This window comes from Galeopterus variegatus, unplaced genomic scaffold, assembly GCF_000696425.1.
Source record: "Galeopterus variegatus unplaced genomic scaffold, G_variegatus-3.0.2 Scaffold656, whole genome shotgun sequence".
In the NCBI taxonomy this organism is placed as follows: domain Eukaryota; kingdom Metazoa; phylum Chordata; class Mammalia; order Dermoptera; family Cynocephalidae; genus Galeopterus; species Galeopterus variegatus.
In genome coordinates this window covers 470,092-486,556 of record NW_007726767.1, presented here as the reverse complement: position 1 = coordinate 486,556, position 16,465 = coordinate 470,092, and the positions used below count along the sequence as shown (strand labels likewise).

Sequence of the window (16,465 nt, the reverse complement as noted above, 5' to 3'; positions counted from 1 at the left end):
TAAACTGCAGGTAGAATGCTTAGACATATGTAATAGATGTTCTTTAATATAACACAAAAGCTGTTTTTTCTGTCATTTCATCGTAGAAAATTATAAATTTTTGGCTGGAATGGTAAAAGTTACTGTTTTTTAGTATCTCAATATATTTCTTATAAAAAGTTAATTATTTTTTATATTTATATTCGCTTAATTTTACTTCTCATTATTAATTTTAATTCTGAAGTTCTTCTGTGTTATGTGACTTACAGATTGGATTGTCTCAAGTCCACAAAAGATCTTTATATTTTCATTAATACAGTAATGTTAAGGACCCCATGCAAATTATATGCGAACTTGTGATTTGATTGTTGTGGCCAGCTGGTTTCCAGAAGGATACAGCCCTATAGTTTATCTGTTACTATTCTGATTCTGACTTGTCAAAGGAGTTAACTGTAGTCTTAGTTGGCTTGTTGCTTAAGATTTTAAAATCTTAAACCAGGAGAAATCTGCTTTTTGGTATGGTCTTTGACTCAAAAATACAAAAGAAGGCATGTTTTGAAAAACCACAATTAGTCTTTTTAACACTAACTTTTTAAACTTTTCAGAGAAGAAATTTTATTTTGGGAGATGGGAAGATCACAGGTGATGTGATTTTATTTTCTTCCTATTAGATTTTCACAGACATTTAAATTGACTTTTTCTTTTGGATAATAAAGCTATTTTTAAATGTAAGATGCTTCTTAAGAAAATGTACCTAATGATGGAATCACATTCTAATTTTAAGTAAATTTGAACATTTGGCATTATTCATTCGTAAGTTTAATAAATATTTATTAAGCACATAGATAGGGAGCGTAACAGTTGTTAATAAGAGTTTTTAGTCAGACTTGCCTGAGTTTGACTCCTGGTTTACATCACTTAACCTTATGCAAGTTGATTAACATTTCTGCGCCTCAGTTTTCTCAGTTTGTAAAATAGGATCACTATAATTAACCTACAACTTTAAGGTTATTAGAGTACACTGAAATGATGAATGCAAAGTTCTTAGGCCACTGCCTGGCACATAGTGAGTACTCATTACATGTTTTTAGTGTCATTGTGTGCCAGCCATTGGGCTGGGTGCCAGGGATGCAGTGGTATGACATTGTGGGGATAAAATTATTCCACTAGAACAGGGTCTACAAGCTATGGCCAAGTTGGCCTCCTGCCTGTTTTTCAATAGCATTTCATTGGAACCCAGCCACACCCATTCGTTTACCTATTGCCTATGGCTGTGTACCTGCTATCATGGCAGAGTTGAGTATTTGTGAGTAAGGCTGTATGGCCTGGAAAGTCATACAGGAGAGGTCTGCTTAACTCTGGGCTAGATTCTAACATCTAGAAGATTAAATACTATTAATTTATTATTCCCTTGTACTTCCTAAGGTAAATAATTTCTACCAGAAAGCTGATAAATCTTTAGTTTCTGTCTCATGCAAGGTTTTCAAAATATACATACTATATAAAGAGAAATGGAAATGTTTTTCTTTGAGAAAATGAGAGAAACATTTCAGTATATAAGTTAACTTAATTTGAAATTTTTCGACTTTGAATATCATTTATCAATTGAAGATCACTTTTCAAAAAGCCTCTTGACAAATCAGGAAATTACAAATACAGAAAATTGTTTTCTGTGTAAAATTTAAATAGTTATGCCAGCTTGTTAAAGGGGCATCTTTTTGTGGTCTGAACACATATAGGTTATAGTAGCTACATCTGGCAATGTTCAAACATGTTAATCTATGGAATTAATTTGTATTTTTCATTAGAAGTTTGGTGCTGGTTTGGTTTGGTTTGGTTTGTTTTGTTTTAATGTGTGTATTGTGATTAACTGACCACCAATACCACCCTTTCCTATTATTTTAGAGCTTAATCTTTTTAAACATATCAGTGAGGTCCTACAGAAATATTTGGTTAAGTTATTATCTTATTTTCAGCTAAGTAATACATTTGAATATTTGAAAAGAAATTATTAAATTGTCACTTTGGGATTCTAGTATATTCAACAATGTTTTGCAACCAGTTTTTTAATATGGTTCCTAACATAGCTTTGAAGATATATCTAAAACCATTTCATAAATCTTGGAGACAGTGGCAGCATTCCAGGAATAAAATTTGTGCATGACTAACAAGACTGATAATTTTGAAGGAGGACAGCATTCACTCAGACATATGTGTTAGTGTTAGTGAGGAAAATTGGTCCTGTTATTTTATATTTAGGCTTTAAAATATTCCCTTTTCTTCCTTTGCCATTTTTTCCTTTTCTTTTTAGTTAGAAATGCAACTTGTTACTATAGTCTGCCTTTGGAAAACAGCTTCTAATGCCACTTTTTTTCTTCTTTAGGTATTGCTTTCACCGACCTACCGGTAAGACATAATTTTTTAAAAGCAAGTTTGGCATTTTTAATTAAAGGAAGGATAATGAAACTGGCATATTTAGAAAGTTTAGAATGTAATCTTACTGATATTTATTAAGTTTATATGTCATGCATAGAGATCCTTTCTCTAGACACCCTGGTTGTGGACCTTCAGAAATTAAGCTCCAAATTGCACTGGAGTTCACTGCAAAAGAAAAATAAATTAGAATTGATTTCTTAAAATATACTTTTTAATGTCACCATACATTCATTTGAAATGTGTTTCTCTGGTATCTTTGGACTTTTCAGCAAAGGGCTGTATAACAGTTCTGATCATGTATTCATCCAAGCTATAGTGTGGTAGGTTCTGTGCTTGGATACACCATTTGACAAAACAGGCAGTAACAGCCTCTGGCCTTTCGGAGTTAATGATATTCAAGCTGGGGAAGTTGGAGAATAAGCAATACATAAAAAATAAGTAAACTCTAACATTTTAAAAAGTTTTAAGTACTTTGGAAAGAAAGAAAAAAGTACAGCATGGGAGTGTCAAAGGCAGGACATGGGTTGTACAAGTTGCTCACCTTTGCTCAAAGTGAGACTTGAGCAAAGACTTTTGAAGGAGTGAAGGAGTTAGCCAAATGGATATGTAGAGCAAGATTGCTTTATGCTTAGATAAGTTAGAGGAACGGTGCCCAGACTGGAGCACACCTGAAGAATAGCATGAATTATGGTAGAGAGGACTGAGGAAGGGTAGTAGGAGACGATCCAGAGATGATGATGGGACAGGTGAGCTAGATCATCTAAACCCTACAGGCCTTTAGAAGGGCTTGGGCATTTACTCTGAGTGAAACACAGAGTCATTGCAGAGTTGTTATAATAGATTTAGCTTTTACAGGATCACTTTGACTGCTAAGTTGAAAAATGCACTATAGAGGGAAGAAAGGGCGGAAACAAGGAGACCTGTGAGGAGACTGTTGCAGAACTTCAGGCGAGGGATGATAGTGACTCATCAGTAGAGGTTTGATTCTAGGTATCTTATATACCAAGTCTAAGACACTATCGATTATAATATGCATCTTATGTGATACCAAGGGGAAAAAACTAACAAACTACAACACAGTGATTTCTTACCACTTAGAATTTTTATTTTATACTTGCTGAATGATCTCTTAGGGTTAAATATAGGTTTTAAAAATCCATATTTCTCTTTGCTTATCTCATTCGTTTTAGGTATGCAATATAAATTGATTAAGATATTCCCCAGACTTCATCATGTTCAGAGTTCTACCTTTTAAGCCACTTTTTTAGAGTTGATTTCTATGGTTTTCCACATATACTGTGTTCTCTGCCGTTAAGAAGATTTCTTAAGAGTTTCATGTCTTTGGGATTTTCTTCCAACCTGCTGATCACATTGTGCACATTTTGATGCTGTCACTTTCTTAATATTACCAGAAGGTAGTATTGACCAAAGGTTTTCTGACAACCGACAGACTCTGACATTATTTCCCAGTTGGTCTTAAGTGGCTTGCCGACTAAAATGTCCTAAAGGTTGCAATTATCCAGCTATTTCGCCAGGAAAAACCATTAATCCCAGAGTTTTTTAATGAGCTCGTTCTTTAACAAATTTACACCACTGCAGGTGATGACAGCTGCTTCACCAGTAGTGATTGTAAGGTGCCATCAATTATAAAATGCATCTCAATTTCAGAAGTGTTTTGAGAGAGAGGGTGGAACACTCAGAGGCAGGGAATAGATGGCAAATCTATAGATTATTGATATTCCTTCAGAAAATCTTAAGGAAAAAACAGAAGAAATCAAAATTATAATAATTTTGTTAGATCAAAAAAGCTTAGAGTCTACAGATCAAAATTGCTCACCAAGAAGCATTATTTAATAAGCAGTGAAGGAACCAAGTGTTCACCTTTTTGAAAAAATAAATAGTGGTAGGATTTTATCTTTTATTTTATACCAAAGTAAGTTCTAGGTGGATTAAAGAGTTAAATGAAAAAAAACCCAAAATGATAAAAATAAATAAATATGATTCTTTTGAAAATCCAACTGAGAACCAAGAGAATTTTCTAATGGATTGGATGTGCAAATGAGAGAAAGAGGATCTGACTTCAAGGTTTTTGGCCTGAGGAATTGAAAGAATGGAGAGGGGAGATCATCACAACTTTAGATAAATTAAAAGTTGCCAAGTACACAGTTGGATATGTAAACCTGGAATTCAAGAGAGTGATCTGGGCTGGAGTTGAAAATTTAGCAGTTATTGGGATTAAGGTGTTACATAAAATCGTGAGACTGTTTGGGAGGGCATGTGGACCACAGAAGAGAAGTGGACCAAGGACCAAGTTCTGGAGCTTGCTAAATTTGGGAGAAAAGGAGGAACCAGCAAAGGGAAATGGAGGAGGAGCAATCAGCGAGATAATGAGGAAGAACTAGAACTGACTGTTCTGAAAGCCAAGTGAAGAAATATGTCAAGGGGGAAGGCGTGATCAGTTATATCAAATGCCAGTGATACATCCTGTAAGTTAAGGACTGAGAATTGGCCACTGTGTACAGCAGAGTGGAGGTCACTGGTGACCTTGACAAGAAAGTTTCAGCAGAGTGATGGAGAAATCCTGATTGGAATGGATGTAGAAAATAGGAAGAAGGAAGTTATAGACTAGGGATAACTCTGAAGGACTTTGGCCACAGTGGGGAGTAAAGAAATGGGATCGTAGCTGGTAGTAGAAGTGGAGACAATAGACAAGAGTATTTAACTTAGGCGATTTGGCAGGATACTCATATGCTGATGAAAATAACTCATTAGCAAGCAAAAAAGTTAATGTACTATAGAGAATGGAAAAGAACCATAGTGATTGTATTCTAGAGCAGGCAAGTGTGTAAGTGGAGAGGATCAGCTTTTGAGAAGAGGATTGGTGGTGACAGAGTTTGTAGGTGCAGATTCCTGTAGGTGGGTTAGTGTGGTTCTTAACTGTTGCAGAGGCTTTGGTAAGAAGACTAAGTTTCATTTGGGGTTAGTTAAAAGGCTTAGCAGCTGTTTTGTTTTCTTTTTGTGGCACTAATTATGTAAAACCAACTTGTCAGTGTGAGCTTTTTTGTTGTTAGCTTTTGTTTCTTGTTGGTAGATTGAAATTTGGAAAAGGCTTAGTTGGTTGTAGACATGTTGACTATTTTTGTGCTGCCTTCTAATTATTTTCTGTCCTACTTTTGAATCATCAGTTGTTTTTTTCCTTTGTGGTGATGCGGAACTTTGTTGTAACAGTGGGTAGGGTGGTTGTTATGGTGATTGTTCTGGGTTTCTTTTTAATGTAGTGTTTCTAAGAGGTTTTCATTTTTATGGCTATAAGATCTTCTGAGACTTCTTCATGTTCTGTGTCACTTTTCTACTTAAAGAAAAAGGAAAAAGTACTTCTCTTAAAGGAATCACCAAGAAAGAGCTTGCATGTTCTGTACCTGTGGTCTCTCGCTAGCTGGTTGTACTATTGAATCCTGGGAGAGAATATATTTTTAGAGAAATCAGTTTACCTAGACTGTATTACACCTATCATGGAACATAGGATGTTTATACAGCTCTGAAAACATTAGATCTCTTTCAAAGTAATCCTTCCTCCCCTTCTCAGCTCACCATTGTGAGAAATGTCTTGAACTATAAATTGACTAATTCAGTTTGGGATTGGGTATATATTTCTTTTGTTATAGTAGCTATTCTCATTTAAAATGATGCTACTTTCTACTTCTGGAGGCTGACTTGAAATCTTATTATAAATATATTATTTGCTTTCATTTTCATTAGAAGTCTCTTAAATATAATAGAACAAAGCTGTATTGCTGAGAATATGAATTTGTAGTGTACATTTAGCTTTTGAACAATTTCTAGATTGAAAATATTTTTAGTATGTCTTTATCTTTCACAAGTTAATAGAAATGGGATGTATTTTCCTATTCTTTTCATAAAGAAACTATTCTTCTAATTCTACATATGTAGTGATTTTTTAAAAAAATTTAGAAACATTTTCCTCAAAAATGTTATTTCATATAAATCTACAATCTAGGTACATACTACCACGTGGATGAAACTTTAACATACTAAATGCAAGAAGCCATTCACAAAAGATCACATATTGTATAATTCTGTTCATACAAAATGTCCAGAATAGGCAAATCCGTAGAGTCAGGAAGTAGATTAGTGGTTGTCAGAGGTTAGGGGGATGGAGGAATTGGGGAGTGGCTGCTAATGGGTATAGGGTTTCTCTTGGGAGTGATGGAAATCTTGTAAAATTAGATGATGGTTGCACAGTTCTGTGAATATGCTAAAAACGATTGAATTGTGTGCTTTAAAAGGCTGTTGGTTTTTAAAGTCTGTAGTCTAGCAAGTTAAGGACAATATCCTTAATCTTTTTCCCTGAAATTCTCCAGTTTTAGGGTTGGGTAAGTTGGTTAAAAATTATAGTTAGTCTTCCATGAGCCGGAACTCACTTAATATCATTGCAAGTTTTTTATCTCTAATTACAGAAGTAATGTAGAGGGTCAAATATTTAAATGAGAAAAATGTTTATGAATATAGAAATATGTACAAAAGAGAAGTTTTTCATAATCTCAGCCTCTTTAGCTATGATGGCTATTTTAATTTGCATGTATATCCTTCTAGACCTCTTTCTAAACACATGTAAGCCCAGTATGTCCATTATTTAAATGTTTACATAAAAGATAGGGTCCTAGAATATACAGTATTCTATAACTTGTTCTCTGCATTTAGTAATGTGTATTGGATGTCTTTCTGTGTCCATATACACATTGTCATTCTGTTCTTATTGCTACTTATAATATATCTTGTTGTATGAATGCACTACCACAGTTCATCAGTTCTAAGATGGATATTTTTCATATTTTAACATTTCTGAAATGAGAATGCATTTTAGAAATATGGCCTGTCAGTTTAATTTGGAATGTTTTTTCTTACACATAAAGTCATATCTTATTATTGAAATCTTGAGATCTTATGAATGTGGCATAGTATCACCTGTGGACATTCTTTTTAATTTTTTTGCCTTAACAGATAATACTGCAGGAAATTTATCTTTGCATGTGTTCATTTTTCTGTAGGATTAAACTCTTACAAGTGAAATTGCTCAATTTAAAGAGATTTTTCTAAATTTTGTTCTTAAAAGGTTATGTCATTGTATATTTCTGTGTACAGTGGATGAAAGGGTTTATTTTCTCAACCTTCATCAACACTGAGCATTCTCAGTCTTTTAAGTTTTAATCTGATGTGCAAAAATCCCACTTTTCTGTTTTAATTTGCATTCTAAAAAATTGAAGTAAAATGTGTCTTCATATGTTGTCATTTTGTATTTCTTCTGCAAATTGCCTACATATCTATTGCCAGTCTTAAGAATTTGGACTAGTAATCATGGTCCTCCTGTACTGTGAGAATATTTTCTATATTTGGAATATTGATTCTTTGTCATATGTGTAGCTAATTTGCTTTCTGGAAAAGTCCATTTGTCTTATGACATTTGTGGCATGTTTTGTCACAGGGAAGTTTGAAACTTTTATGGAACGGTTTTATCAGAACATTCATGAATGTTGATTTTCTTATATAGTATTGATAGAATTATTGTTCTGAGTTTATAAGAAAATTCAGATTAGTAAGTCATTTTAAAAGCATATCTTTTTAGACAGTCCTGAATATCAGAATTATAAACTCTGCTTCATGAATGGCCTTTCACTATTTTGATATCTTTATTGCCTTTGGCCTTATATACTTTTTGCTTTAAAGTATCTCATAATTCTGTAATGGGTTTTAATGGGAAGAAAACTGTGCTAGATGCAAAGAGTCATGAGTCTTTTCCTTTGTGGGTACCGTTAACATGCTATGTGCTTTTGGATTGTGCCCTTAAACTCTTGAGTTATGTGTTTATATTTGAATTTCTGAACTACTATGTGACATATTCTTAAGAGCAAGAATTTCATCTTTATATATTAGAACATGGTATAATATGACATAGTCCTTGAATAAATAAAATAGGTATCTCAGGTTCTTTTGTTTTATTCTTGATGATTAGATTGCAGGAAATGATTTTTTTTTTAATCTGACGTGTAATGTATTTTAAATACTTGTTTTTGTTTTCTATTACTGTTTTGATTGGGATTTTAAAATATTAAGTAAATCTGTAGTTTTGTTTTTTTAAAGATAGTATTAAAAGAATAAATAAGTCTTTAACATAAGATGCATAGATGTTTAATAAAATATGTTGTCTTACAGCCAAATTTGTATCCTACTGTGGGGCTTCAGACACCAGGAGAAGTGGTCGATGCCAATTTTGGGCAACATCCTTTTGTGTTTGATATAGAAGACTACATGCGAGAGTGGAGAACAAAAATACAGGCACAGATAGACCGGTTTCCTATCGGAGATCGAGAAGGAGAATGGCAGACCATGATACAAAAGTAAGAGTGAAGAAATACGAATTGACGTTATTCAAAAATCTATTTTTTATAAGACATTTTTTCCTTTGGTATTCATGGAAGCTTTCTAATCTACTAATTTATATCCTAATAATTCTCATTTATTATTGATGATATTTAATCTCAATAAAAAGTAATTTGTTCCACCTATTGAAGCAATATTAAAAATAATTGTTTGATTTGATGACACTCATACAGAGTTGTATTTCAGTCTGACTTACTTAATTTGATGGAGGAAAGAAAGTGATATTAGGTGACCTAGGCTAGGTTAATTCATTTGCTATTCTTAGTAGTAGGATTTAGTGATTCCTATAGGTGATACAGTTCAACTTTTGATAATGTTGATTCAAAAAATAAGAGAGACAATCTATATTTTATAATTTAGGATCTGGGGTATATTTAGGATCTTGGATGTAAAGTTGGCTGTGTCGTTCAGCAGTAGTTCAAATATTTATGGGGAAAAAGAATTGTTGCTTGGTAAGAGTAAGCCTCAAAATGTATTGGAATATAGACTTGATATGTACATTTTCATATTTCAGGATTTGGCTAAATTTTTCCAGTGTTTGGGTTACTCTGTAGGAATAACGTCAGCTATTTTTGGTTACTAGAATCCCTTTTTTTGCCAATTATTTATTATTTAGCATTTAGATTCAGGGACAGTATAATTGCCCCTATTCTGAATAGGAAAATCTGACCAAAAGCCTCCAGTTTAAGGAATTAAAAAAAAACTTACTAATTAAGTTTAATGCTTCTTACCTGTACATGCTATTATTAGACATTTAAGAAGACATAAAGGGAATGAAGAACACGGAGCAGTGAATATGGAGTTAGGATTCCTAAATGTAGCATAAATACTTAGGATTCATTAATGACAATGGTGCAGAGTGGCCAGCAGCAGAGCAGAAAATGGTTGTCAAAGTACTATAAATGAAATTATCTCAATTCTATCTGCAAAGTTTTCAACCTGTTTCATTAGGGAACTTTTAAAATAAAATTTTAAGTAGAATTTCATTATAGAAGTTAGCAGGGAAATATAAATCCTATGACAGTCAACTTTTTGGATGATACCTTTGCTGAAAGGCTAGAGATGACACCTGGATCTCATTACTACTAAATGGTAGCTCTTAACACTTGAAATAGTATAGACCCGAAAATTAAATAAATACCGTTAAATTTAAAGTCATCTTCACTATTATAATCTGCGTCAAGAAATAGCAAAGACTTTCAGATACTAACAGTCTGCTACATTTCCTCTTACATGTTCTTATAATTGCTTTGAACATTCTTAAATTTAAAATTCTAATAAAACTTTTTGGGTATTTTTTGAAAGAGATAGTGATTGGGAGACACGATGATGACTCTGAAAGCACACTTCTTCCCTAGAGCTGTTATCATCTGCATTATAGAGCCTGGACACTAGTTTCTTCATCCAGCACAGTTGAAGGAATAGACAGCCCCAGCTCAGAATCCCGTAGTCACCATGAGCTGGAGCTAGGATGGGCTGCTCCCGGGGGCCACATTCTTTAATGCTCTGAAAATAGTTGCCACTGAGCATCATGGCAAGATAGTAGTAGAGGAAACATTATTTATCTTAATCTTATAGCCAGCCCTCCCCCATCACCCCCGTTTTTCATAAAATTGATACTCACGATGACTTCCTGGTAAGTCCATTCTAAAAGATCCCCTTCATCTTAAATTAATTTGAACAGTTGGATGAAATAAGATGAGAATATGTTTCTTAGAAATTTTTTCTTCCTTTTTTTCCCCTCTCCTCCCACTTCCCCTCCTGGTGAACCACTGCTTTCTGCCATTTTCTAACTGGCCCTTAGTCGTGTCAGGTGGAAGCAGGTTTAAGAGTTGAATATTTGTAGATGTCAGATATTTGAGTTAATATTGTTGGGTCATTAGATTTTCTAACTGCATTTTTTGGGGGTAGATGTAAGTATGTGTTTGACCACTTGGTGGCTTTTTTAAAAATAAACTTGTTCCTTGAAAGTGTGTCACTTACATATAAATCATATTTGAGTAATCTTCAGTGCAAAACCGTAGTAATTGATTTTAAATTATAAGGCTAATTCCTCATTTATTCGTAGTACCTTCATAGACATTGTTCTGGAAGATTCTCTCTCTGGCTTCACCTCAGTATTTCTTCTCTTTACACATTGTGATCACATCTCATTTAATTGGTGGGTAAAGAAAGTGGCTGAATTCTGGAACACCAAGAATTAATCTGTTATTGTTATTTTAAAATTGGTTATTTTATAAAATGCCAACATATTACTGGGATAAATCATGTGATAAAGGTGAAATAGAAATTATGGTTAGTAGGGTTGAATAATAGGGTGGGAAATACATAGGAAAAGACCAGGGCATAATAGGATCCAAGACTCAAAGAAAGGGTCATTTAATGTCCTTGATTCTCTAGTAATATTTATTTTAGAGAGAGTAGTCTCAACATAGCATTTACCATTATCTTTTTGGAAATACCACATGAATAGAACAAAATGAATTTTTTTTCCAACTTACTTTAAAGTTGGGGTTCTTAAAACCTTAATTGTTTCAAGGAAATAAGTTTGTTTTGTAACATCAGAGTAAACCTTGTTTATATAAACTGTAGAATGAAGCATGTATTCTCTTGACTAAAAGATGTATGTTTCTTCTTTTTATTTTAAGAATGGTTTCATCTTATTTAGTCCACCATGGGTACTGTGCCACAGCAGAGGCCTTTGCCAGATCTACAGACCAGACCGTTCTAGAAGAATTAGCTTCCATTAAGAATAGACAAAGTAAGGACACTGTGGTGCATGGCTAACACTTGTTTTCAGTTTATAGGTTTTGGTTACTTTAATTTTTAGAAATTTTAATTTTTAAATTTAAAAATCTTCAAATATATTAGTTTAAAATGGATGCCTCTGAAATTTATTTTCACTAACATTTTTGAAGATCGGCTTTAAAAAATTCACATAGAACTATGTTAGAGTTCTTAATGTAGACAGATAATTCTGGAGAAATTTTTGTTAAAAAAAATACTTAACCAGTTTTTCTTAAAACAAAAAATGTATTCTTAAGCTTTCAGGAAATAAACATTTAATAAAAACTTTTTTTTTCTTTCATGATTAGATAGTGGAGATAGTATGTGAAGAAACTTAAATATCTTTGAGTTTAAATTGCTATCTAAATTTAAGATAATAGTGATCATAAGTATTAATAGCTTAGGCCCTGTTGTTGGCCTCTGGGTCAGAGCCGTGGGGCCTGTTTTAACAAGGCCAAGTCAGCATGATAACTGTTCCACAGTTAGCCATCCTAAAATCAGTGCTGTTAGTCCAGCAGGGTGGGTATGACTTGACAAGAGTGTAGGGATGAAAGAAAGCAAAACAGATGGGTGAAATCATGAGGGATGAAAACAACTTTTTATAGGTCAGATTGCTGTCATAACACTGATTACATTGTGTGGTAGCTAATCATATGCTCATCTTTCTCATTACATTAATGAGCTCTGTCAAACAGAGATGATCGCTTACTCATTATATCTTCATTGTCTAATTTAATAAATGTCTGACACAGTGAATGCTCATTGAATGTCTCTTGAATCAGATCTTACTCAAAGGCCAGCTTTCTTTTAGTTCTGGGTTCAAAAGGTCATCATATTTGATAAAACATTTTAAATATTACTTCTTTAAAACACAGACTTTTTAACCTTAATATTGGAAATGTCAGTATTGCTTAATTGGTGTTTTAACTTTATTACTTGTATGTTTGTGGGGTTTTTTTGTTTTTTTTTTTTATGGTTTGTGAAGGTACTTATTTTTCTGATTTTTTAGTATGTCTGAAATTTTTCCCAGATTGCCTAATGGAAACTAGGATGTTAGAAAAAGAAGTAAAAATTAATCACAATTTAAAGATTTTTTTACTAACCTCCCTCTTTTTTCTGAGGATCCACTAAGTTTATGTTTCTATTTTTGTAAAAGTTAATCTTTTGCTTTCTTTTACTGAATAGGAATTCAGAAATTGGTGTTAGCAGGAAGAATGGGAGAAGCCATCGAAACAACACAGCAGTTATACCCAAGTTTACTTGAAAGAAATCCTAATCTCCTTTTCACATTAAAGTGAGTTTGTTTTATAAAATGTTGTGTTTATTACATATCTTATATATTTGTTATATATGTTATATAATTAAAATCATTTTTGTGCTTTCACAGTTTTTTTATTTTACTTTTCTTCAAATATTTGTATGTAATTTTGTAATATAGCTCATCTAAGTAACAGGTTATAGAAAGCACCTTTGTGTTAAAGACTGAGCAGATGGCATCTTTTGCTATGTATTTGCTCTTTTATCATTCTATCTCTACATTTAAAAATGCGAAAATCTTATTTAGAAGATGGTGTCTATTTTTCCTTCTGAAAAGTGCCCTATTGTAAATTTCCTTGACATTTAAAAAAATTGTGGTAAAATATAAATAAAATTACCATTTTAACCATTTCGTAAGTGTACAAGTCTGTACATGTACATACATTCACATTACTGTACAACCATCACCATCTTCCATCTCCAGGATTTTTTCATCTTCCCAAACTGAAATTCTGTACCCATTAAACAATAACTCCCCATTTCTCCCTCCTCACAACCACTGGCAACTACTATTCTGCTTTCTGTCTCTATGAATTTGACTACTATAAGTACCTCATATAAATGGAATCATACAGAATTTGTCCTTTTGTGACTGGCTTATTTCATTTGGAGTAATGTCCTCAAAGTTTATTCATGCTGTAACACGTGTCAGAATTTTCTTTCTTTTAAAGTCTAAATAGTATTCCATTGCATGGATATTCCACATTTTGTTTATCCATTCATCCATTGATGGACACTTGGGTTGCTTCCATTTCTTGGCTATTGTGAATAATTCTTCTATGAACATAGGTGTACAAATATCTGAGTCCTTTTAATTTTTTTGGTTATATAACCAGAGTGGAATTTCTAGATCATATTGTAATTCTGTGTTTACTTTATGAAGAACCGCCATAGTATTTTTCTTAGCAACTGCACCAGTGTACATTCCCACCAACAGTGCAAAAGGATTCCAGTTTTTCCGTATCCTCACCAACACTTACTTATTTTGTTTTTGTTTTTTCTTTATTTGTTTTTTATGAGAGCCACCCTAATTTGGCATTTTACTTGGTTTTATGAGTCTTTATCATTTTAAAAATCGGTTGTTATTGAGCTTAAGGATCAACTCCTCAAGCAACAGAAATGAGACCCATTTTGGTTGAGAGGTTTGGAATGGGACTGGGGGTAGGAAAGCTATGCTTTGTACGTATCATGTTCTTAGGTACTGTTTGATTTGCTACCAAGTGCAAGAATTATTTTGATTAAATTATTTTTAGCTAAAATATGAGGTTCATTTGAATTTTATTATAGCCACAGATTTTCATTTTCTTAGTAAATTTCGATTAAGAGATACTATTGTAGCGTCTTTTGTATCATAATTTTCTAGAAAATTTAGAATTTATTTTAAGCAATACAGTATGACTTCATATTTAATATAGACCAAACCTAGAGATATAAATTTTTAAAATATGTCCAGAAATCTGTTACTATTAAATAAACAAAAGATTGTGTCTAAGCAAATTTTTCTATTCTCTTTTAGAGTACGTCAGTTTATAGAAATGGTGAATGGTACAGATAGCGAAGTAAGATGTTTGGGAGGCCGAAGTCCAAAATCTCAAGACAGTTATCCTGTCAGTCCTCGACCTTTTAGTAGTCCAAGTATGAGCCCCAGCCATGGAATGAATATCCATAACTTAGCATCAGGCAAAGGAAGTACTGCACATTTTTCTGGTGAGATTAAATCTTATGATATTATCTTTACATTTTTACTCTTCTTTATAATTTTGAACCAAAAAAAAAAAAATCTAGATGTTTTCTGTGTAGCTGTTTTGCAGATATGTATACTTGACCTCAGGATATTCTGGATGAACAATTATAGGTTCAAATTCATATGTTACCAATACCAGGAAATAACTTAAAGAACAGCTGTTTCTGAGAGTAGGTTATTAAGTAGATCTTCATAATCAAAGGTCAGCATTCAAAGTGAGTTGTCACTAGAATTAAGTTCTTGATGTTAAGTAATGAAAAGGTAATTAATTGTGTGTTTTAATAAAGTATAAATTTAAAGGTGATCTGCAATAGCTTATGCCACTGATTACCAAACCTAGATGGGCTGCCTGTGTGTTTCAGTTCTTTCCTAACCAGACTTCTTGCAAGAGTCTATTCTGCTCAGTTCATTTTCTTCTATCCCTTTTTCAACTCACCAGTCTTACCCTCTGTGGCTTTTGGTGTTCTGTTAATTAAAATTCTCTCCTTTTGTGATGTCATATTCTACAGGTTTATTTCTGATCCTTCTTGGTCTTCTCTCTTTGCTTGTCTCTTTTGTTCTGTGTGTCCCAAGATGTTATCTTTCCTCCATACATTTAACTTTCTAAAGCAAGTTAGATAATGTTTCCTTACACCTTTGCCTTTTTTCACAATCTTAGACTCTTTGCATTACTTCCTTTGCATTTACATCATTGTCCTGTGCAACAAGGATGATTCTCCTGTGCATCAAGTCTATCCTTAGCCATTACCCCTCTTGAATTATTGTGCAATCACTTCAGGTTTGGACAAATGCTGAGTCTCAGTGTATTCCTGTGTGAAATGGGAATGGTGATAATAGTCCCCTTGTAGGGGGTTGTGAGGATTAAATGAAATCCGTAGTTAAGCCTTGATAAATGTTAGAGGAAATAATTACAGCTCACAATTAAGTATTCTTGATATCCTTTCAAAGAAGTTCTTTATTTACTATTTAGGCAGTCCATTGACCCTTGTACATTCTGAAAGTCTTAAATGCAAAATCAAAATATGAGGACTTTATTTACAACCTAATTAGTAAATGTTTGTTTCTATTTCCATATGGTATCTTTTTTTCTTTTCAGGTTTTGAAAGTTGTAGTAATGGTGTAATATCAAATAAAGCACATCAATCATATTGCCATAGTAAACACCAGTCATCCAATTTGAATGTACCAGAACTGAACAGTATAAATATGTCAAGGTCACAGCAAGTTAATAATTTTACCAGGTAAGTGGTTTCTCTAGCTTTTGCATTAACATAAGCAACCTGGTTATAGGTGTCATCATTGTTAATACCTTTGAAAGAACTTGAGTTATGTGACCTATAGCGGGGGTCTGGGAGTTCCCAGACCCCCCTAGAATAAAAGGGGAGGGAATCAATGCCCCAAAGCTTTTCAGTCTCCTAGTGTGCACATGAGCTCTTTCTTTAATTTCTTCCACTGTCCCCTCTTCCCTCTAGTGAGGTTGTAAGAACAAATCCAGAGCTTCACGCATTGTCTTGCAGCCAACTGCAGGTCACAGAACTGGTATTTGTTAGGTTTTCAAGTTGAGACACAATAAGAAATTTTTTTTTTTTTGTCTTTTTTTCGTGTCCGGCAACGGATCGCAACCCTCAGTGTCGTGCCCGTACCGGACCGGGACCGGCAACGGGATCGCAACCCTCGGTGTTGCTCCCACACCTCGCTCAGCCAGTGAGCAGGAACCGGTCTGTATGTGGGATCCGAACCCTC

General features: G+C 33.5%; 1 protein-coding gene across 1 annotated transcript in view; it reads left to right on the top strand.

Annotated features, from left to right (window-relative positions):
- RANBP9 (RAN binding protein 9) overlaps positions 1 to 16,465 on the top strand; it is an 86,740-nt gene that overhangs the window by 53,311 nt on the left and 16,964 nt on the right. The window contains exons 5-10 of the mRNA XM_008571042.1: positions 2,363 to 2,385; positions 8,647 to 8,831; positions 11,523 to 11,635; positions 12,847 to 12,955; positions 14,495 to 14,685; positions 15,819 to 15,963. Coding sequence (XP_008569264.1) covers positions 2,363 to 2,385; positions 8,647 to 8,831; positions 11,523 to 11,635; positions 12,847 to 12,955; positions 14,495 to 14,685; positions 15,819 to 15,963 — 766 coding nt within the window. The remainder of the gene's footprint in view (positions 1 to 2,362; positions 2,386 to 8,646; positions 8,832 to 11,522; positions 11,636 to 12,846; positions 12,956 to 14,494; positions 14,686 to 15,818; positions 15,964 to 16,465) is intronic.